The sequence below is a fragment of the Salvelinus fontinalis genome, chromosome 21 (genome assembly GCF_029448725.1).
Source record: "Salvelinus fontinalis isolate EN_2023a chromosome 21, ASM2944872v1, whole genome shotgun sequence".
Lineage (NCBI taxonomy): Eukaryota > Metazoa > Chordata > Actinopteri > Salmoniformes > Salmonidae > Salvelinus > Salvelinus fontinalis.
This window is the reverse complement of record NC_074685.1, coordinates 4,997,561-5,021,610: the sequence shown is the minus strand read 5'-3', so window position 1 is coordinate 5,021,610 and position 24,050 is coordinate 4,997,561. Positions and strand designations below refer to the sequence as shown.

The following is a 24,050-nucleotide window of genomic DNA, read 5'->3' as shown; positions in this document are numbered from 1 at the left end:
GTTATTTTCTTCTTGATGGGCTGTTGGTCAGGAAATGGGTTCCACACTATGATAAGGGTTTAGGAGAACCAGTCTTTCAAATAGTTGTACCTACTACTTTGCGAAATAAAGTGTTGCAAACTTCACATGGTGATGTGGCAGGTCATATGGGTGTTCGTAAAACGTATGATCGTATACTTCGTTATTTTTTCTGGCCACGTTTAAAGCGGGATGTATCTCAGTTTATTAAAACTTGTGATACGTGTCAGCGCACAAGCAAGCCAAATCAGGTTGTAAAGCCTGCACCGTTGTATCCAATACCAGCCGTAGGGCAACCTTTTGAGCATCTTATTATCGATTGTGTTGGGCCATTACCAAGGTCCAAGTCAGGTCATAGCTACTTATTAACTGTTATGTGTCAAGCAACCAGATATCCGGCAGCTTTTTCCTTGCGTACCATAACTTCAAAATCAGTAGTTAAAGCTTTAACTCAATTTATTTCAACATTTGGGATTCCAAAAACCATCCAGTCAGACCAGGGGTCTAACTTTACCTCATTTATTTGCTCAGGTTCTCAAACAGCTTAAAGTTAAACACAACAAGTCTACTGCGTTCCATGCCCAGAGCCAGGGAGCTTTGGAACGTTTTCATCAAACTTTAAAATCCTTGCTTCGTGCATATTGTACGGAACTGTCTGCTGACTGGGAGGAGGGGTTACCTTGGCTGTTACTAGCTGCTCGTGAAGTAGTGCAGGAAAGCACAGGGTTTAGCCCAAATGACTTAGTGTTTGGCCATAAGGTGCGTGGGCCTTTAGCAGTGTTGCAGGATGGTTGTTTGCCTGAGGAACCACCTCGGAACCTTATTGACTATGTAAATGGTTTTAGGTTGAAGTTGTATAGGGCTGGTGAACTAGCGAAAGAAAAACTAAAATGTTCTCAACGGAAAATGAAACTGAAATATGACGGACAGGCTGAGCTGCGTGAGTTTAGTCCCGGTGATCGGGTACTTGCTCTTCTGCCTCTTGTAAGTTCACCTTTTCAGGCAAAATACTGTGGTCCTTTCACTGTGTTGCGTAAAGTGTCAGATTTGAACTATCTTATTGAAACCCCTAGTCATAGGAAGTCCTCTAAATTATGCCATGTGAACCTGTTAAAATGTTATCACTCCCGTGATCTAAGCAAAGTTGAAGGCACTCCAGCAGTGAGGTCAGTGTTGACTGCTGCCCCAGTCCCTGCATCTTGTGGCTTTAATTTGGTGGAGGGGGGAGAAGAGGAAGTTAAAGTTTCAGATGAGGTCTTACAAGGACGGTTGAAAAACTACCAGACTTTGCAAAACCTTGGGGTTTTGGTAGATCATTTAGACTCTGAGAAACGTGATGAATTGGTAGCTCTTATTAGAAACTACCCTGTTTTGTTTTCTGACACTCCATCACAAACCCACTTAATTGAACATGATATAGACATCGGAGATGCTAAGCCTATCAAACAGAGATTTTATCGTGTGTCTGAGGAGAAGAGACTAAAACTGGAAACAGAGATGCAGTCTATGTTGGACACAGGTATTGATTTGGCAAAATGTGAGTTTGCCAAAGCTACAGTCACATACCTAGGCAAGGTTGTGGGTCAGGGATTTGTCTGTCCCGTGGAAGCCAAGGTTCAGGCTGTGAGGCAGTTCCCACAGCCCTCTACAAAGAAAGAACTGATGCGCTTCCTGGGAATGGCGGGGTACTACCGTGCTTTTTGTAAAAACTTTTCGGTAGTAGTGTCCCCACTGACCAATCTGTTGAAGGCCAAGGCTGAATTTATCTGGTCCACCCAGTGTCAAGAGGCATTTGATGCAGTTAAGACTCTTTTGTGTTTGGCACCTGTGTTGGCAGCACCAAATTTTGGGAAACCTTTCAAATTGCAGGTAGACGCCAGTCAAATCGGTGCTGGGGCTGTGCTTCTCCAGGAGAATGACGACAAGGTTGAGTGTCCAGTCAAATCGGTGCTGGGGCTGTGCTTCTTCAGGAGAATGACGACAAGGTTGAGTGTCCAGTCAAATCGGTGCTGGGGCTGTGCTTCTCCAGGAGAATGACGACAAGGTAGACGCCAGTCAAATCGGTGCTGGGGCTGTGCTTCTCCAGGAGAATGACGACAAGGTTGAGTGTCCAGTCAGTTTCTTCTCCCGAAAATTTAATAAGTATCAGAAAATTCTATTCTGTAATTGAAAAGGAGGCTTTAGGTCTCATTTGGGCTTTACAGCACTTCGAGGTCTATGTTGGTTCTGGTTTGACCCCTTTAACTGTGTTCACTGACCACAACCCACTGGTTTTTCTGAGGTCCCTGCAAAACCCCAACCAGCGCCTGATGCGTTGGGCTTTGTTCTTGCAACCATTCAACCTTGATATTAGGCACATTAAGGGTAAGGATAATATCATTGCTGATGCTCTGTCCCGTGCTCCTTTAACCTAGCTTGTACCTTTTCTCTGTTGACCCCTACGGGCTGTCTGTGCCTCTTTCCTCTTAAATTGCTCCCCAGGTACCAGGGCTGCCGAGTTTGAGGGACGGACAGTCGGCTGGGGGACACGGGGCTACTGCTAGGAGCCGGGATTGGTTTTTTTTTTTGTTTATTTGGTTTTTGGGGAAATTTGAATTATTTGGAATATGTTGGAGGAAGTTGGGTTGAGGGTGGGACCCTCATTTTAAGGAGGGGGGTGTCACGGCTCCTCCTCTGCAGTGCAGGGGGCGGTTCCTCCTGCAGGCAGAGGAGGGTCGTTAAGTGATTGGAGCCACCTGGGCTCAGGGTATAAAACTGCTTACTAATCACCTCTCCCTGGCTTGCTCCCTCTCTGCTCCTCCAGGTATGCTCATGATTTGTTTGTTCCTTTTTAGTTTTGCATAGGTTTCACTCAGTCATGTTCACACACACATATTCATGCACCCATGCACTTTACATACACCTTACATTATGATACATCCACACCTCATTCCTATTTCTTAGTTTAAGTTCATAGTTTGTTTAATAATAAAGAACACTTTTGAATTGGCCTATACCTGTTGTTCGTGTCCTCTCATTTGTCACAGGCTATGAGCCGGCTTGTGACAGTGAGGATTCATTATATATTAAGGCCATGGGTAGTAGGCAGTGGACCAGTCTATGATTATTCTATATTAAGGCCATGGGATAGGTAGTGGATCAGTCTATGATTATTCTATATTAAGGCCATGGGTAATAGGCAGTGGACCAGTCTATGATTATTCTATATTAAGGCCATGGGTAGTAGGCAGTGGACCAGTCTATGATTATTCTATATTAAGGCCATGGGTAGTAGGTAGTGGACTAGTCTATGATTATTCTATATTAAGGCCATGGGTAGTAGGCAGTGGATCAGTCTATGATTATTCTATATTAAGGCCATGGGTAGTAGGCAGTGGACCAGTCTATGATTATTCTATATTAAGGCCATGGGATAGGTAGTGGATCAGTCTATGATTATTCTATATTAAGGCCATGGGTAGTAGGTAGTGGACTAGTCTATGATTATTCTATATTAAGGCCATGGGTAGTAGGCAGTGGATCAGTCTATGATTATTCTATATTAAGGCCATGGGTAGTAGGCAGTGGACCAGTCTATGATTATTCTATATTAAGGCCATGGGTAGTAGGCAGTGGACCAGTCTATGATTATTCTATATTAAGGCCATGGGTAGTAGGCAGTGGACCAGTCTATGATTATTCTATATTAAGGCCATGGGTAGTAGGCAGTGGACCAGTCTATGATTATTCTATATTAAGGCCATGGGTAATAGGCAGTGGACCAGTCTATGATTATTCTATATTAAGGCCATGGGTAGTAGGCAGTGGACCAGTCTATGATTATTCTATATTAAGGCCATGGGTAGTAGGCAGTGGACCAGTCTATGATTATTCTATATTAAGGCCATGGGTAGTAGGCAGTGGACCAGTCTATGATTATTCTATATTAAGGCCATGGGTAGTAGGCAGTGGATCAGTCAACACTCTTCTCATTAATACCATGTCAGTTCATGTCCATTGGCTCAGTCTCAGGCTGGGATTCAATCCAAGGCTCGTTATAGTGTGGTTTCCACCAACATTCACAGTACCCCCCAGTATTGTCTCGTAGCCTGACATGGTGACGCGACGACATCACCGCCCTCAGTCCCCCGGGATCCTTTCATAACCGTCAGCCCGGCCAGCTCTGCAGCCCACCATGCTGGAGGAGAGGAGATGTTACATTACAGGGCCCTTATTACCGTGTCTCCATTCAGTGTAACAACCACCTGTACTTACACTCTACTTAGGGGTATGATGTCCTCTGGAGCTCAGTTGCTAGAGCAGGGCGCTTGTAATGCCAAGATAGCGGGTTGGATTCCCGAGGACCACCCGTATGTAAAATGTGTGTACGCATGACTGATAGCGGGTTGGATTCCCGAGGACCACCCGTATGTAAAATGTGTGTACGCATGACTGTACGTTCCTTTGGATAAAAGTGTCTGCTAAATGGAATGTACTAATATATATTATGTACCTGACAGGTATGGTGGCGAGGACTGATGATGTCATATCTTACCTGACCAGGTATAGTGGTGAGGACTGATGATGTCATATCTTACCTGACCAGGTATAGTGGTGAGGACTGATGATGTCACATCTTACCTGACAGGAATGGTGGCGAGGACTGATGATGTCATATCTTACCTGACAGGTAGGGTGGCGAGGACTGATCATGTCATATCTTACCTGACAGGTATGGTGGCGAGGACTGATGATGTCATATCTTACCTGACAGGAATGGTGGCGAGGACTGATGATGCCATATCTTACCTGACAGGTATGGTGGCGAGGACTGATGATGTCATATCTTACCTGACAGGTATGGTGATGAGGACTGATGATGTCATATCTTACCTGACCAGGTATAGTAGTGAGGACTGATGATGTCACATCTTACCTGACAGGTATGGTGATGAGGACTGATGATGTCATATCTTACCTGACCAGGTATAGTAGTGAGGACTGATGATGTCACATCTTACCTGACAGGTATGGTGGCCAGGACGGTGAAGATGCTGGACAGGGTGAAGACGAACCCAGGGAACCAGTCCAACGTAGCCTGGTAAACCTTGGTGTAGATGGGAGTGTAAGCCAGGCTGGCGATCTTAAAGGACAGCTGCAGTGAGATGAGGGTGATCCCTGTTGAAGAGACATGTCAGTCAGCATCGTCTGTCTGCTGCAGTTTCCTACCAGTGTCAGTAGAGGAAGCTGGTACTCCACACACTGTAGGTCTGAGAGGAGCCGATGAAAGCATTATGTCAATGGGTGAAAGGCATTTACTATTTTCTCTCTGCCAAATCAGTGTAGCGCTCCCTTTTTCAAATGATTAGGGATCTATTCAGTCTCTATCGCTGAAGCCTTACAGATTGCGTAACCTACATTTTAAAGGTAATTCTGATTGAGCTGACGAATGCAGTCATTTAACCTGTAAATGTACTCTCCGCTAATGCTGCCTTTTACATTTCAACCACACTGCAACGCTACATAGAGCCCTTAAAGGAAGCAGTACTGGATATACTAGCTGGTCAGATAGTTTCCAGTTGAGTAAAGTTGTTGGCAGAAAGTAAATCTATTCATGCTGTGGTGGTGGTGGTGGTTGACTCGTCTGCTTTGCTACGGTAGCCGTAACTTCTTACCCACGTCACGGTAGAACAGGGAAGAGAATCAACAGATTGCCTGTTCTGGTTCAACCACATACTAACGAAAGCTTTTGCTATAGTTATTTACTTAGCGACAACAAAGGTACATCACTAAAGGTCTCCTGCTGGTGTGAAGGGGTTCGTAGTGCACTATGAAGGGAATAGGGTGCCTCACTAAAGGTCTCCTGCTGGTGTGAAGGGGTTCGTAGTGCACTATGAAGGGAATAGGGGGCCTCCCTAAAGGTCTCCTGCTGGTGTGAAGGGGTTCGTAGTGCACTATGAAGGGAATAGGGGGCATCACTAAAGGTCTCCTGCTGGTGTGAAGGGGTTCGTAGTGCACTATAAAGGGAATAGGGTGCCTCTCTAAAGGTCTCCTGTTGGTGTGAAGGGGTTCGTAGTGCACTATGAAGGGAATAGGGTGCATCACTAAAGGTCTCCTGCTGGTGTGAAAGGGTTCGTAGTGCACTATGAAGGGAATAGGGTGCATCACTAAGGGTCTCCTGCTGGTGTGAAAGGGTTCGTAGTGCACTATGAAGGGAATAGGGTGCCTCACTAAAGGTCTCCTGCTGGTGTGAAGGGGGTTCGTAGTGCACTATGAAGGGAATAGGGTGCCTCACTAAAGGTCTCCTGCTGGTGTGAAGGGGTTCGTAGTGCACTATGAAGGGAATAGGGTGCATCACTAAAGGTCTCCTGCTGGTGTGAAAGGGTTCGTAGTGCACTATGAAGGGAATAGGGTGCATCACTAAGGGTCTCCTGCTGGTGTGAAGGGGTTCGTAGTGCACTATGAAGGGAATAGGGCCCTAAAGGTCTCCTGCTGGTCTGAAGGGGTCTGTAGTGCACTATGAAGGGAATAGGGTGCCATTTGCCAGAGCTTCCTGTTTGTTCTGTGGCATACAGTCTCACTTCCAGTCTCAGACTGTCAGGAAGATAAAGGATGTGATGTTTAGGGACACACTATACACCCTGACCACACCTGACTGACAAGCTAATACTAACTACACCCAGGGACAGACTGGGAACATGTCCCTGACCACACCTGACTGACAAGCTAATACTAACTACACCCAGGGACAGACTGGGAACACATCCCTGACCACACCTGACTGACAAGCTAATACTAACTACACCCAGGGACAGACTGGGAACACATCCCTGACCACACCTGACTGACAAGCTAATACTAACTACACCCAGGGACAGACTGGGAATGAAACACGTCCCTGGCCACACCTGACTGACAAGCTAATACTAACTACACCCAGGGACAGACTGGGAATGAAACACGTCCCTGACCACACCTGACTGACAAGCTAATACTAACTACACCCAGGGACAGACTGGGAACACATCCCTGACCACACCTGACTGACAAGCTAATACTAACTACACCCAGGGACAGACTGGAAACACGTCCCTGACCACACCTGACTGACAAGCTAATACTAACTACACCCAGGGACAGACTGGGAACACATCCCTGACCACACCTGACTGACAAGCAATTACTAACTACACCCAGGGACAGACTGGGAACACGTCCCTGACCACACCTGACTGTCAAGCTAATACTAACTACACCCAGGGACAGACTGGAAACACGTCCCTGACCACACCTGACTGACAAGCTAATACTAACTACACCCAGGGACAGACTGGGAATGAAACACGCCCCTGACCACACCTGACTGACAAGCTAATACTAACTACACCCAGGGACAGACTGGGAACACGTCCCTGACCACACCTGACTGACAAGCTAATACTAACTACACCCAGGGACAGACTGGGAACACGTCCCTGACCATACCTGACTGACAAGCTAATACTAACTACACCCAGGGACAGACTGGGAACACGTCCCTGGCCACACCTGACTGACAAGCTAATACTAACTACACCCAGGGACAGACTGGGAACACGTCCCTGACCACACCTGACTGACAAGCTAATACTAACTACACCCAGGGACAGACTGGGAACACGTCCCTGACCACACCTGACTGACAAGCTAATACTAACTACACCCAGGGACAGACTGGAAACACGTCCCTGACCACACCTGACTGACAAGCTAATACTAACTACACCCAGGGACAGACTGGGAACACGTCCCTGACCACACCTGACTGACAAGCTAATACTAACTACACCCAGGGACAGACTGGGAACACGCCCCTGACCACACCTGACTGACAAGCTAATACTAACTACACCCAGGGACAGACTGGAAACACGTCCCTGACCACACCTGACTGTCAAGCTAATACTAACTACACCCAGGGACAGACTGGAAACACGTCCCTGACCACACCTGACTGACAAGCTAATACTAACTACACCCAGGGACAGACTGGGAACACGTCCCTGACCACACCTGACTGACAAGCTAATACTAACTACACCCAGGGACAGACTGGAAACACGTCCCTGGCCACACCTGACTGACAAGCTAATACTAACTACACCCAGGGACAGACTGGAAACACGTCCCTGACCACACCTGACTGACAAGCTAATACTAACTACACCCAGGGACAGACTGGGAACACGTCCCTGACCACACCTGACTGACAAGCTAATACTAACTACACCCAGGGACAGACTGGGAACACGTCCCTGGCCACACCTGACTGTCAAGCTAATACTAACTACACCCAGGGACAGACTGGGAATGAAACACGTCCCTGACCACACCTGACTGACAAGCTAATACTAACTACACCCAGGGACAGACTGGGAATGAAACACGTCCCTGACCACACCTGACTGACAAGCTAATACTAACTACACCCAGGGACAGACTGGAAACACGTCCCTGACCACACCTGACTGACAAGCTAATACTAACTACACCCAGGGACAGACTGGAAACACGTCCCTGACCACACCTGACTGACAAGCTAATACTAACTACACCCAGGGACAGACTGGGAACGCGTCCCTGACCACACCTGACTGACAAGCTAATACTAACTACACCCAGGGACAGACTGGAAACACGTACCTGACCACACCTGACTGACAAGCTAATACTAACTACACCCAGGGACAGACTGGAAACACGTCCCTGACCACACCTGACTGACAAGCTAATACTAACTACACCCAGGGACAGACTGGAAACACGTCCCTGACCACACCTGACTGACAAGCTAATACTAACTACACCCAGGGACAGACTGGGAATGAAACACGTCCCTGACCACACCTGACTGACAAGCTAATACTAACTACACCCAGGGACAGACTGGGAATGAAACACGCCCCTGACCACACCTGACTGACAAGCTAATACTAACTACACCCAGGGACAGACTGGAAATGAAACACGTCCCTGGCCACACCTGACTGACAAGCTAATACTAACTACACCCAGGGACAGACTGGGAACACGTCCCTGGCCACACCTGACTGACAAGCTAATACTAACTACACCCAGGGACAGACTGGGAACACGTCCCTGACCACACCTGACTGACAAGCTAATACTAACTACACCCAGGGACAGACTGGAAACACGTCCCTGACCACACCTGACTGACAAGCTAATACTAACTACACCCAGGGACAGACTGGGAACACGTCCCTGACCACACCTGACTGACAAGCTAATACTAACTACACCCAGGGACAGACTGGGAACACGTCCCTGACCACACCTGACTGACAAGCTAATACTAACTACACCCAGGGACAGACTGGAAACACGTCCCTGACCACACCTGACTGACAAGCTAATACTAACTACACCCAGGGACAGACTGGGAACACGTCCCTGACCACACCTGACTGACAAGCTAATACTAACTACACCCAGGGACAGACTGGGAACACGCCCCTGACCACACCTGACTGACAAGCTAATACTAACTACACCCAGGGACAGACTGGAAACACGTCCCTGACCACACCTGACTGTCAAGCTAATACTAACTACACCCAGGGACAGACTGGAAACACGTCCCTGACCACACCTGACTGACAAGCTAATACTAACTACACCCAGGGACAGACTGGGAACACGTCCCTGACCACACCTGACTGACAAGCTAATACTAACTACACCCAGGGACAGACTGGAAACACGTCCCTGGCCACACCTGACTGACAAGCTAATACTAACTACACCCAGGGACAGACTGGAAACACGTCCCTGACCACACCTGACTGACAAGCTAATACTAACTACACCCAGGGACAGACTGGGAACACGTCCCTGACCACACCTGACTGACAAGCTAATACTAACTACACCCAGGGACAGACTGGGAACACGTCCCTGGCCACACCTGACTGTCAAGCTAATACTAACTACACCCAGGGACAGACTGGGAATGAAACACGTCCCTGACCACACCTGACTGACAAGCTAATACTAACTACACCCAGGGACAGACTGGGAATGAAACACGTCCCTGACCACACCTGACTGACAAGCTAATACTAACTACACCCAGGGACAGACTGGAAACACGTCCCTGACCACACCTGACTGACAAGCTAATACTAACTACACCCAGGGACAGACTGGAAACACGTCCCTGACCACACCTGACTGACAAGCTAATACTAACTACACCCAGGGACAGACTGGGAACGCGTCCCTGACCACACCTGACTGACAAGCTAATACTAACTACACCCAGGGACAGACTGGAAACACGTCCCTGACCACACCTGACTGACAAGCTAATACTAACTACACCCAGGGACAGACTGGGAACACGCCCCTGACCACACCTGACTGACAAGCTAATACTAACTACACCCAGGGACAGACTGGGAACACGTCCCTGACCACACCTGACTGACAAGCTAATACTAACTACACCCAGGGACAGACTGGAAACACGTCCCTGACCACACCTGACTGACAAGCTAATACTAACTACACCCAGGGACAGACTGGAAACACGTCCCTGACCACACCTGACTGACAAGCTAATACTAACTACACCCAGGGACAGACTGGGAATGAAACACGTCCCTGACCACACCTGACTGACAAGCTAATACTAACTACACCCAGGGACAGACTGGGAATGAAACACGCCCCTGACCACACCTGACTGACAAGCTAATACTAACTACACCCAGGGACAGACTGGAAATGAAACACGTCCCTGGCCACACCTGACTGACAAGCTAATACTAACTACACCCAGGGACAGACTGGGAACACGTCCCTGGCCACACCTGACTGACAAGCTAATACTAACTACACCCAGGGACAGACTGGGAACACGTCCCTGACCACACCTGACTGACAAGCTAATACTAACTACACCCAGGGACAGACTGGAAACACGTCCCTGACCACACCTGACTGACAAGCTAATACTAACTACACCCAGGGACAGACTGGGAACACGTCCCTGACCACACCTGACTGACAAGCTAATACTAACTACACCCAGGGACAGACTGGGAACACGCCCCTGACCACACCTGACTGACAAGCTAATACTAACTACACCCAGGGACAGACTGGAAACACGTCCCTGACCACACCTGACTGACAAGCTAATACTAACTACACCCAGGGACAGACTGGGAACACGTCCCTGACCACACCTGACTGACAAGCTAATACTAACTACACCCAGGGACAGACTGGAAACACGTCCCTGACCACACCTGACTGACAAGCTAATACTAACTACACCCAGGGACAGACTGGGAACACGTCCCTGACCACACCTGACTGACAAGCTAATACTAACTACACCCAGGGACAGACTGGAAACACGTCCCTGACCACACCTGACTGACAAGCTAATACTAACTACACCCAGGGACAGACTGGGAACACGTCCCTGACCACACCTGACTGTCAAGCTAATACTAACTACACCCAGGGACAGACTGGAAACACGTCCCTGACCACACCTGACTGACAAGCTAATACTAACTACACCCAGGGACAGACTGGAAACACGTCCCTGGCCACACCTGACTGACAAGCTAATACTAACTACACCCAGGGACAGACTGGGAACACGTCCCTGACCACACCTGACTGACAAGCTAATACTAACTACACCCAGGGACAGACTGGAAACACGTCCCTGACCACACCTGACTGACAAGCTAATACTAACTACACCCAGGGACAGACTGGGAACACGTCCCTGGCCACACCTGACTGTCAAGCTAATACTAACTACACCCAGGGACAGACTGGGAATGAAACACGTCCCTGACCACACCTGACTGACAAGCTAATACTAACTACACCCAGGGACAGACTGGAAACACGTCCCTGACCACACCTGACTGACAAGCTAATACTAACTACACCCAGGGACAGACTGGAAACACGTCCCTGACCACACCTGACTGACAAGCTAATACTAACTACACCCAGGGACAGACTGGGAATGAAACACATCCCTGGCCACACCTGACTGACAAGCTAATACTAACTACACCCAGGGACAGACTGGAAACACGTCCCTGACCACACCTGACTGACAAGCTAATACTAACTACACCCAGGGACAGACTGGAAACACGTCCCTGGCCACACCTGACTGACAAGCTAATACTAACTACACCCAGGGACAGACTGGGAATGAAACACGTCCCTGACCATACCTGACTGACAAGCTAATACTAACTACACCCAGGGACAGACTGGGAACACGTCCCTGACCACACCTGACTGACAAGCTAATACTAACTACACCCAGGGACAGACTGGGAAGGAAACACGCCCCTGGACATTTTGACCAAACCAGTTTCAACTGTTCTGCCTGCGGCTATGGAACCCTGACCTGTTCACCGGACGTGCTACCTGTCCCAGACCTGCTGTTTTCAACTCTCTAGAGACAGCAGGAGTTGTAGAGATACTCTCAATGATCGGCTATGAAAAGCCAACTGACATTTACTCCTGAGGTGCTGACTTGTTGCACCCTCGACAACCACTGTGATTATTATTATTTGACCCTGCTGGTCATTTATGAACATTTGAACATCTTGGCCATGTTCTGTTATAATCTCCACCCGGCACAGCCAGAAGAGGACTGGCCACCCCTCATAGCCTGGTTCCTCTCTAGGTTTCTTCCTAGGTTCCTGCCTTCCTAGGGAGTTTTTTCTAGCCACCGTGCTTCTACACCTGCATTGCTTGCTGTTTGGGGTTTGAGGCTGAGTTTCTGTACAGCACTTTGAGATATCAGCTGATGTAAGAAGGGCTATATAAATACATTTTATTTGACAGTCCTCGCAAGATGAACAGCTCTTATTCACCATCTCCACCTCGTCTTCATTTCCCTCAGGTCCATTGATCCTCCATAGTCCTGGTTGGGAATTCTTCAAATCCTGTGCATAGCACCACACAAGCACTTGATTGGTGGACTTTGCACGGCAGAGAAGCCTTTATACTGGCCTTGCATACTGGAGGCTCCATCAGTGGACTTGCTGAAGCCTCTCATGGACGACGTTCGTCACATACCTGACTATGACAGAGTATTGATCTTGTGTCGTGATGTCCTGCGTAGCGTCAATCTGGACTGAAAACATGCCAGCTTCCTGGATTTCACTTGCTATGGTGGCCTGCATTGTGTATTGGATGGTGCTAATGACGTTATTGATCTTTGATCAGAGTGATTAGACTCTCTCTGATCAAAGATCAATAACGTCATTAGCACCATCCAACAGAACGTGGTACCTTTAGGCGTTTGGAAATAGAGCCTCTGCCCCTTCTTGACCAGGACTCAGTGTGTTGCTTTACTCTATGCAGGCAGTGAGGTCGTACACGTCGTACTTTCCCAGCAGAATGATCATCTCTAGAAAGTTGCCATGGTAACATGGTCACTGCTGTCTTCTAGCGTACAAGCTGCTTCAGAAAAAAAAAAATTGTAGACCTCCACAAGTCTGGTTCATCCTTGGGAGCAATTTTCAAACGCCTGAAGGTACCATGTTCATCTGTACAAACAATAGTACGCAAGTATAAACACCATGGGACCACGCAGCCGTCATAACGCTCAGGAAGGAGACGCGTTCTGTCTCCTAGAGATGAACGTACTTTGGTGAGAAAAGTGCAAATCAATCGCAGAACAACAGCAAAGGACCTTGTGAAGATGTTGGAGGAAACAGGTACAACAGTATCTATATCCACAGTAAAACGAGTCCTATATCAACATAACCTGAAAGGCCGCTCAGCAAGGAAGAAGCCACTGCTCTAAAACCGCCATAAAAAGCCAGACTACCGTTTGCAACTTCACATGGGGACAAAGATCGTACTTTTTGGAGAAATGTCCTCTGGTCTGATGAAACAAAAATAGAACTGTTTGGCCATAATGACCATCGTTATGTTTGGAGGAAAAACGGGGACGCTTGCAAGCCGAAGAACACCATCCCAACCGTGAAGCACGGGGGTGGCAGCATCATGTTGTGGGGGTGCTTTGCTGCAGGAGGGACTGGTGCACTTCACAAAATAGATGGCATCATGAGGTAGGAAAATTATGTGGATATATTGAAGCAACATCTCAAGACATCAGTCAGGAAGTTAAAGCTTGGTCGCAAATGGGTCTTCCAAATGGACAATGATCCCAAGTAGACTTCCCTAAGTTGTGGCAAAATGGCTTAAGGACAACAAAGTCAAGGTATTGGAGTGGCCATCACAAAGCCCTGACCTCAATCCCATAGAACATTTTGTGGACAGAACTGAAAAAGCAAGGAGGCCTACAAACCTGACTCAGTTACACCAGCTCTGTCAGGAGGAATGGGCCAAAATTCACCCAACTTATTGTGGTAGCCTTCACAACATGAAGGCTATCCGAAATGTTTGCCCCAAATTAAACAATTAAAAGGCAATGCAACCAAATACTAATTGAGTGTATGTAAACTTCTGACCCACCGTGATGAAAGAAATAAAAGCTGAAATAAATCATTCTCTCTACTATTATTCTGACATTTGACATTCTTAAAATAAAGTGGTGATCCTAACTGACCTAAAACAGGGCATTTTTACTAGGATTAAAATGTCAGGAATTGTGAAAAGCTGACTTTAAGTATTTGGCTAAGGTGTATGTAAACTTCCAACGTCAGCTGTACCACTGGTATAATATTAATTCCAATTGGACAATACAGCATTTTAAGAAATACACAACCAACATTTATAATATTTGTAGGTTTTGTTCCGTCATGAATTCCTGCAAGAAAAAATGGTCTCCATTGGTGGTTAGTCTCTAGTTTGTTAATGCTAAGTACTAACTTGTCAATAATCAGAACCAGTCATGCGTTCAACGTTTCCAACGTTTGCTGTAGCATGTCAACTTTTTTTTTTAAATATCTCTTCCCATCCAGGCTGTGATTGGTCGGTTCACGAAAAGTGACATTGACGAGCTCTTGTTTCAACAAAAGGCACCCGATATCGCTAAATCGCCAGCTAGACAAACCCAAACTTTGTTTATCTTCACCTTATTGTCTTCTGTCTTACCGCTTCAGCTGTCAAACCTTGACTAACAGTTGAACTGGTATCGCTGGGCTCAACAAGAGGTTGCTCTCTCTCCTCTCTGCTGCCAGTGCCTTCAGACAAACTAATCTGAGATTCCAAATGAATAATTTGTTATTTTAAAACAACCTCTTCAACCTCTTCTTCTCTCTTCGCTCTTCAGCACCACCTTCATGTTTTTTCTCTTTGTTTGTCCATCCGCTCCGCTATGCATCCTGGGTAATAATGTTAGAATGGACTGGACCAAAAGTAATTGGCTGGGAGAGAGAGGCTGATAGATGTGTTACCCAACCGCAGTGGCAGAGGGCCGGCAGCCCACTCGCCTGGGCCAGTCACAGACACACGGCAGTTGGTTATTTTTATTTTAGCGGGGGCTGGGGTTATTTTTATTTTAGCGGGGGCTGGGGTTATTTTTATTTTAGCGTGGGCTGGGGTTATTTTTATTTTAGCGGGGGCTGGGGTTATTTTTATTTTAGCGGGGGCTGGGGTTATTTATATTTTAGCGGGGGCTGGGGTTATTTATATTTTAGCGGGGGCTGGGGTTATTTATATTTTGCGTTGCACCGGACGCCATTTGTCAAACGGCCCCCTGGGAAAAATCCCGGTACACCAGATGGCCAGTCCGTCATTGACTATACCCTTTAGAGACACACAATCCCTCCTGACCACACCTGACTGACTAGCTAATAATAACTACTAACATGACCCTAATATACCCTACTGATTTCACCCTAATATACCCTACTGATTTCACCCTATCATGACCCTAATACTGATTTCACCCTATTATACCCTAATACTGATTTCACCCTAATGTACCCTACTGATTTCACCCTAATATACCCTCCAGATTTCACCCTAATATACCCTCCAGATTTCACCCTAATATACCCTCCAGATTTCACCCTAATATACCCTCCAGATTTCACCCTAATATACCCTCCAGATTTCACCCTAATATACCCTCCAGATTTCACCCTAATGTACCCTCCAGATTTCACCCTAATGTACCCTCCAGATTTCACCCTAATGTACCCTCCAGATTTCACCCTAATATACCCTCCAGATTTCACCCTAATATACCCTCCAGATTTCACCCTAATATACCCTCCAGATTTCACCCTAATATACCCTCCAGATTTCACCCTAATATACCCTCCTGATTTCACCCTAATATACCCTACTGATTTCACCCTATCATGACCCTAATACTGATTTCACCCTATTATACCCTAATACTGATTTCACCCTAATGTACCCTACTGATTTCACCCTAACATGACCTTAATATAACCTAATGATTTTTATAGACAGTGGTTGTAGAACTAGAGACGGGGGTTGTAGAACTAGAGACGGGGGTTGTAGAACTAGAGACGGGGGTTGTAGAACTAGAGACGGGGGTTGTAGAACTAGAGACGGGGGTTGTAGAACTAGAGACGGGGGTTGTAGAACTAGAGACGGGGGTTGTAGAACTAGAGACGGGGGTTGTAGAACTAGAGACGGGGGTTGTAGAACTAGAGACGGGGGTTGTAGAACTAGAGACGGGGGTTGTAGAACTAGAGACGGGGGTGGTAGAACTAGAGACGGGGGTGGTAGAACTAGAGACGGGGGTGGTAGAACTAGAGACGGGGGTGGTAGAACTAGAGACGGGGGTGGTAGAACTAGAGACGGGGGTGGTAGAACTAGAGACGGGGGTGGTAGAGACGGGGGTGGTAGTACTAGAGACGGGGGTGGTAGTACTAGAGACGGGGGCTGTAGAACTAGAGACGGGGGCTGTAGAACTAGAGACGGGGGCTGTAGAACTAGAGACGGGGGCTGTAGAACTAGAGACGGGGGCTGTAGAACTAGAGACGGGGGCTATAGAACTAGAGACGGGGGCTGTAGAACTAGAGACGGGGGCTGTAGAACTAGAGACGGGGGCTGTAGAACTAGAGACGGGGGCTGTAGAACTAGAGACGGGGGCTGTAGAACTAGAGACGGGGGCTGTAGAACTAGAGACGGGGGCTGTAGAACTAGAGACGGGTGCTAGAACTAGAGACGGGGGTTGTAGAACTAGAGACGGGGGTTGTAGAACTAGAGACGGGGGTTGTAGAACTAGAGACGGGGGTTGTAGAACTAGAGACGGGGGTTGTAGAACTAGAGACGGGGGTTGTAGAACTAGAGACGGGGGTTGTAGAACTAGAGACGGGGGTTGTAGAACTAGAGACGGGGGTTGTAGAACTAGAGACGGGGGTTGTAGAACTAGAGACGGGGGTTGTAGAACTAGAGACGGGGGTGGTAGAACTAGAGACGGGGGTGGTAGAACTAGAGACGGGGGTGGTAGAACTAGAGACGGGGGTGGTAGTACTAGAGACGGGGGTGGTAGTACTAGAGACGGGGGCTGTAGAACTAGAGACGGGGGCTGTAGACCTAGAGACGGGGGCTGTAGACCTAGAGACGGGGGCTGTAGACCTAGAGACGGGGGCTGTAGACCTAGAGACGGGGGCTGTAGACCTAGAGACGGGGGCTGTAGACCTAGAGACGGGGGCTGTAGACCTAGAGACGGGGGCTGTAGACCTAGAGACGGGGGCTGTAGACCTAGAGACGGGGGCTGTAGACCTAGAGACGGGGGCTGTAGACCTAGAGACGGGGGCTGTAGACCTAGAGACGGGGGCTGTAGAACTAGAGACGGGGGCTGTAGAACTAGAGACGGGGGCTGTAGAACTAGAGACGGGGGCTGTAGAACTAGAGACGGGGGCTGTAGAACTAGAGACGGGGGCTGTAGAACTAGAGACGGGGGCTGTAGAACTAGAGACGGGGGCTGTAGAACTAGAGACGGGGGCTGTAGAACTAGAGACGGGGGCTGTAGAACTAGAGACGGGGGCTGTAGAACTAGAGACGGGGGCGGTAGAACTAGAGACGGGGGCGGTAGAACTAGAGACGGGGGCGGTAGAACTAGAGACGGGGGCGGTAGAACTAGAGACGGGGGCGGTAGAACTAGAGACGGGGGCGGTAGAACTAGAGACGGGGGCTGTAGAACTAGAGACGGGGGCTGTAGAACTAGAGACGGGGGCTGTAGAACTAGAGACGGGGGCTGTAGAACTAGAGACGGGGGCTGTAGAACTAGAGACGGGGGCTGTAGAACTAGAGACGGGGGCTGTAGAACTAGAGACGGGGGCTGTAGAACTAGAGACGGGGGCTGTAGAACTAGAGACGGGGGTTGTAGAACTAGAGACGGGGGTTGTAGAACTAGAGACGGGGGTTGTAGAACTAGAGACGGGGGTTGTAGAACTAGAGACGGGGGTTGTACAACTAGAGACGGGGGTTGTAGAACTAGAGACGGGGGTTGTAGAACTAGAGACGGGGGTTGTAGAACTAGAGACGGGGGTTGTAGAACTAGAGACGGGGGTTGTAGAACTAGAGACGGGGGTTGTAGAACTAGAGACGGGGGTTGTAGAACTAGAGACGGGGGTTGTAGAACTAGAGACGGGGGTTGTAGAACTAGAGACGGGGGTTGTAGAACTAGAGACGGGGGTTGTAGAACTAGAGACGGGGGTTGTAGAACTAGAGACGGGGGTTGTAGAACTAGAGACGGGGGTTGTAGAACTAGAGACGGGGGTTGTAGAACTAGAGACGGGGGTTGTAGAACTAGAGACGGGGGTTGTAGAACTAGAGACGGGGGTTGTAGAACTAGAGACGGGGGTTGTAGAACTAGAGACGGGGGTTGTAGAACTAGAGACGGGGGTTGTAGAACTAGAGACGGGGGTTGTAGAACTAGAGACGGGGGTTGTAGAACTAGAGACGGGGGTTGTAGAACTAGAGACGGGGGTTGTAGAACTAGAGACGGGGGTTGTAGAACTAGAGACGGGGGTTGTAGAACTAGAGACGGGGGTGGTATAGAACTAGAGACGGGGGTGGTATAGAACTAGAGACGGGGGTGGTATAGAACTAGAGACGGGGGTGGTATAGAACTAGAGACGGGGGTGGTATAGAACTAGAGACGGGGGTGGTATAGAACTAGAGACGGGGGTGGTATAGAACTAGAGACGGGGGTGGTATAGAACTAGAGACGGGGGTGGTATAGAACTAGAGACGGGGGTGGTATAGAACTAGAGACGGGGGTGGTATAGAACTAGAGACGGGGGTGGTATAGAACTAGAGACGGGGGTGGTATAGAACTAGAGACGGGGGTGGTATAGAACTAGAGACGGGGGTGGTATAGAACTAGAGACGGGGGTGGTATAGAACTAGAGACGGGGGTGGTATAGAACTAGAGACGGGGGTGGTATAGAACTAGAGACGGGGGTGGTATAGAACTAGAGACGGGGGTGGTATAGAACTAGAGACGGGGGCTGTAGAACTAGAGACGGGGGCTGTAGAACTAGAGACGGGGGCTGTAGAACTAGAGACGGGGGCTGTAGAACTAGAGACGGGGGCTGTAGAACTAGAGACGGGGGCTGTAGAACTAGAGACGGGGGCTGTAGAACTAGAGACGGGGGCTGTAGAACTAGAGACGGGGGCTGTAGAACTAGAGACGGGGGCTGTAGAACTAGAGACGGGGGCTGTAGAACTAGAGACGGGGGCTGTAGAACTAGAGACGGGGGCTGTAGAACTAGAGACGGGGGCTGTAGAACTAGAGACGGGGGCTGTAGAACTAGAGACGGGGGCTGTAGAACTAGAGACGGGGGCTGTAGAACTAGAGACGGGGGCTGTAGAACTAGAGACGGGGGCTGTAGAACTAGAGACGGGGGCTGTAGAACTAGAGACGGGGGCTGTAGAACTAGAGACGGGGGCTGTAGAACTAGAGACGGGGGCTGTAGAACTAGAGACGGGGGCTGTAGAACTAGAGACGGGGGCTGTAGAACTAGAGACGGGGGCTGTAGAACTAGAGACGGGGGCTGTAGAACTAGAGACGGGGGCTGTAGAACTAGAGACGGGGGCTGTAGAACTAGAGACGGGGGCTGTAGAACTAGAGACGGGGGCTGTAGAACTAGAGACGGGGGCTGTAGAACTAGAGACGGGGGCTGTAGAACTAGAGACGGGGGCTGTAGAACTAGAGACGGGGGCTGTAGAACAAGAGACGGGGGCTGTAGAACAAGAGACGGGGGCTGTAGAACAAGAGACGGGGGCTGTAGAACAAGAGACGGGGGCTGTAGAACAAGAGACGGGGGCTGTAGAACAAGAGACGGGGGCTGTAGAACAAGAGACGGGGGCTGTAGAACAAGAGACGGGGGCTGTAGAACAAGAGACGGGGGCTGTAGAACAAGAGACGGGGGCTGTAGAACAAGAGACGGGGGCTGTAGAACAAGAGACGGGGGCTGTAGAACAAGAGACGGGGGCTGTAGAACAAGAGACGGGGGCTGTAGAACAAGAGACGGGGGCGGTAGAACTAGAGACGGGGGCGGTAGAACTAGAGACGGGGGCGGTAGAACTAGAGACGGGGGCGGTAGAACTAGAGACGGGGGCGGTAGAACTAGAGACGGGGGCGGTAGAACTAGAGACGGGGGCGGTAGAACTAGAGACGGGGGCGGTAGAACTAGAGACGGGGGCGGTAGAACTAGAGACGGGGGCTGTAGAACTAGAGACGGGGGCTGTAGAACTAGAGACGGGGGCTGTAGAACTAGAGACGGGGGCTGTAGAACTAGAGACGGGGGCTGTAGAACTAGAGACGGGGGCTGTAGAACTAGAGACGGGGGCTGTAGAACTAGAGACGGGGGCTGTAGAACTAGAGACGGGGGCTGTAGAACTAGAGACGGGGGTTGTAGAACTAGAGACGGGGGTTGTAGAACTAGAGACGGGGGTTGTACAACTAGAGACGGGGGTTGTACAACTAGAGACGGGGGTTGTAGAACTAGAGACGGGGGTTGTAGAACTAGAGACGGGGGTTGTAGAACTAGAGACGGGGGTTGTAGAACTAGAGACGGGGGTTGTAGAACTAGAGACGGGGGTTGTAGAACTAGAGACGGGGGTTGTAGAACTAGAGACGGGGGTTGTAGAACTAGAGACGGGGGTTGTAGAACTAGAGACGGGGGTTGTAAAACTAGAGACGGGGGTTGTAGAACTAGAGACGGGGGTTGTAGAACTAGAGACGGGGGTTGTAGAACTAGAGACGGGGGTTGTAGAACTAGAGACGGGGGTTGTAGAACTAGAGACGGGGGTTGTAGAACTAGAGACGGGGGTTGTAGAACTAGAGACGGGGGTTGTAGAACTAGAGACGGGGGTTGTAGAACTAGAGACGGGGGTTGTAGAACTAGAGACGGGGGTGGTATAGAACTAGAGACGGGGGTGGTATAGAACTAGAGACGGGGGTGGTATAGAACTAGAGACGGGGGTGGTATAGAACTAGAGACGGGGGTGGTATAGAACTAGAGACGGGGGTGGTATAGAACTAGAGACGGGGGTGGTATAGAACTAGAGACGGGGGTGGTATAGAACTAGAGACGGGGGTGGTATAGAACTAGAGACGGGGGTGGTATAGAACTAGAGACGGGGGTGGTATAGAACTAGAGACGGGGGTGGTATAGAACTAGAGACGGGGGTGGTATAGAACTAGAGACGGGGGTGGTATAGAACTAGAGACGGGGGTGGTATAGAACTAGAGACGGGGGTGGTATAGAACTAGAGACGGGGGTGGTATAGAACTAGAGACGGGGGTGGTATAGAACTAGAGACGGGGGTGGTATAGAACTAGAGACGGGGGTGGTATAGAACTAGAGACGGGGGTGGTATAGAACTAGAGACGGGGGTGGTATAGAACTAGAGACGGGGGCTGTAGAACTAGAGACGGGGGCTGTAGAACTAGAGACGGGGGCTGTAGAACTAGAGACGGGGGCTGTAGAACTAGAGACGGGGGCTGTAGAACTAGAGACGGGGGCTGTAGAACTAGAGACGGGGGCTGTAGAACTAGAGACGGGGGCTGTAGAACTAGAGACGGGGGCTGTAGAACTAGAGACGGGGGCTGTAGAACTAGAGACGGGGGCTGTAGAACTAGAGACGGGGGCTGTAGAACTAGAGACGGGGGCTGTAGAACTAGAGACGGGGGCTGTAGAACTAGAGACGGGGGCTGTAGAACTAGAGACGGGGGCTGTAGAACAAGAGACGGGGGCTGTAGAACAAGAGACGGGGGCTGTAGAACAAGAGACGGGGGCTGTAGAACAAGAGACGGGGGCTGTAGAACAAGAGACGGGGGCTGTAGAACAAGAGACGGGGGCTGTAGAACAAGAGACGGGGGCTGTAGAACAAGAGACGGGGGCTGTAGAACAAGAGACGGGGGCTGTAGAACAAGAGACGGGGGCTGTAGAACAAGAGACGGGGGCTGTAGAACAAGAGACGGGGGCTGTAGAACAAGAGACGGGGGCTGTAGAACAAGAGACGGGGGCGGTAGAACAAGAGACGGGGGCGGTAGAACTAGAGACGGGGGCGGTAGAACTAGAGACGGGGGCGGTAGAACTAGAGACGGGGGCGGTAGAACTAGAGACGGGGGCGGTAGAACTAGAGACGGGGGCGGTAGAACTAGAGACGGGGGCGGTAGAACTAGAGACGGGGGCGGTAGAACTAGAGACGGGGGCGGTAGAACTAGAGACGGGGGCGGTAGAACTAGAGACGGGGGCGGTAGAACTAGAGACGGGGGCTGTAGAACTAGAGACGGGGGCTGTAGAACTAGAGACGGGGGCTGTAGAACTAGAGACGGGGGCTGTAGAACTAGAGACGGGGGCTGTAGAACTAGAGACGGGGGCTGTAGAACTAGAGACGGGGGTTGTAGAACTAGAGACGGGGGTTGTAGAACTAGAGACGGGGGTTGTAGAACTAGAGACGGGGGTTGTAGAACTAGAGACGGGGGTTGTAGAACTAGAGACGGGGGTTGTAGAACTAGAGACGGGGGTTGTAGAACTAGAGACGGGGGTTGTAGAACTAGAGACGGGGGTTGTAGAACTAGAGACGGGGGTTGTAGAACTAGAGACGGGGGTTGTAGAACTAGAGACGGGGGTTGTAAAACTAGAGACGGGGGTTGTAGAACTAGAGACGGGGGTTGTAGAACTAGAGACGGGGGTTGTAGAACTAGAGACGGGGGTTGTAGAACTAGAGACGGGGGTTGTAGAACTAGAGACGGGGGTTGTAGAACTAGAGACGGGGGTTGTAGAACTAGAGACGGGGGTTGTAGAACTAGAGACGGGGGTTGTAGAACTAGAGACGGGGGTTGTAGAACTAGAGACGGGGGTTGTAGAACTAGAGACGGGGGTGGTATAGAACTAGAGACGGGGGTGGTATAGAACTAGAGACGGGGGTGGTATAGAACTAGAGACGGGGGTGGTATAGAACTAGAGACGGGGGTGGTATAGAACTAGAGACGGGGGTGGTATAGAACTAGAGACGGGGGTGGTATAGAACTAGAGACGGGGGTGGTATAGAACTAGAGACGGGGGTGGTATAGAACTAGAGACGGGGGTGGTATAGAACTAGAGACGGGGGTGGTATAGAACTAGAGACGGGGGTGGTATAGAACTAGAGACGGGGGTGGTATAGAACTAGAGACGGGGGTGGTATAGAACTAGAGACGGGGGTGGTATAGAACTAGAGACGGGGGTGGTATAGAACTAGAGACGGGGGTGGTATAGAACTAGAGACGGGGGCTGTAGAACTAGAGACGGGGGCTGTAGAACTAGAGACGGGGGCTGTAGAACTAGAGACGGGGGCTGTAGAACTAGAGACGGGGGCTGTAGAACTAGAGACGGGGGCTGTAGAACTAGAGACGGGGGCTGTAGAACTAGAGACGGGGGCTGTAGAACTAGAGACGGGGGCTGTAGAACTAGAGACGGGGGCTGTAGAACTAGAGACGGGGGCTGTAGAACTAGAGACGGGGGCTGTAGAACTAGAGACGGGGGCTGTAGAACTAGAGACGGGGGCTGTAGAACTAGAGACGGGGGCTGTAGAACTAGAGA

At 49.8% G+C, this 24,050-nt stretch overlaps 1 protein-coding gene across 1 annotated transcript in view; it reads right to left on the bottom strand.

Annotated features, from left to right (window-relative positions):
* Positions 1-3,141: 3,141 nt before the first annotated feature.
* LOC129818067 (thymic stromal cotransporter homolog) overlaps positions 3,142-24,050 on the bottom strand; it is a 38,036-nt gene continuing 17,127 nt past the window's right edge. Inside the window, exons 5-6 of the mRNA XM_055873612.1 lie at positions 5,019-5,175; positions 3,142-4,195 (exon numbers count right to left, since the gene is read on the bottom strand). Of these exons, the coding sequence (XP_055729587.1) occupies positions 4,138-4,195; positions 5,019-5,175 (215 nt within the window). The 3' untranslated portion in view covers positions 3,142-4,137. The remainder of the gene's footprint in view (positions 4,196-5,018; positions 5,176-24,050) is intronic.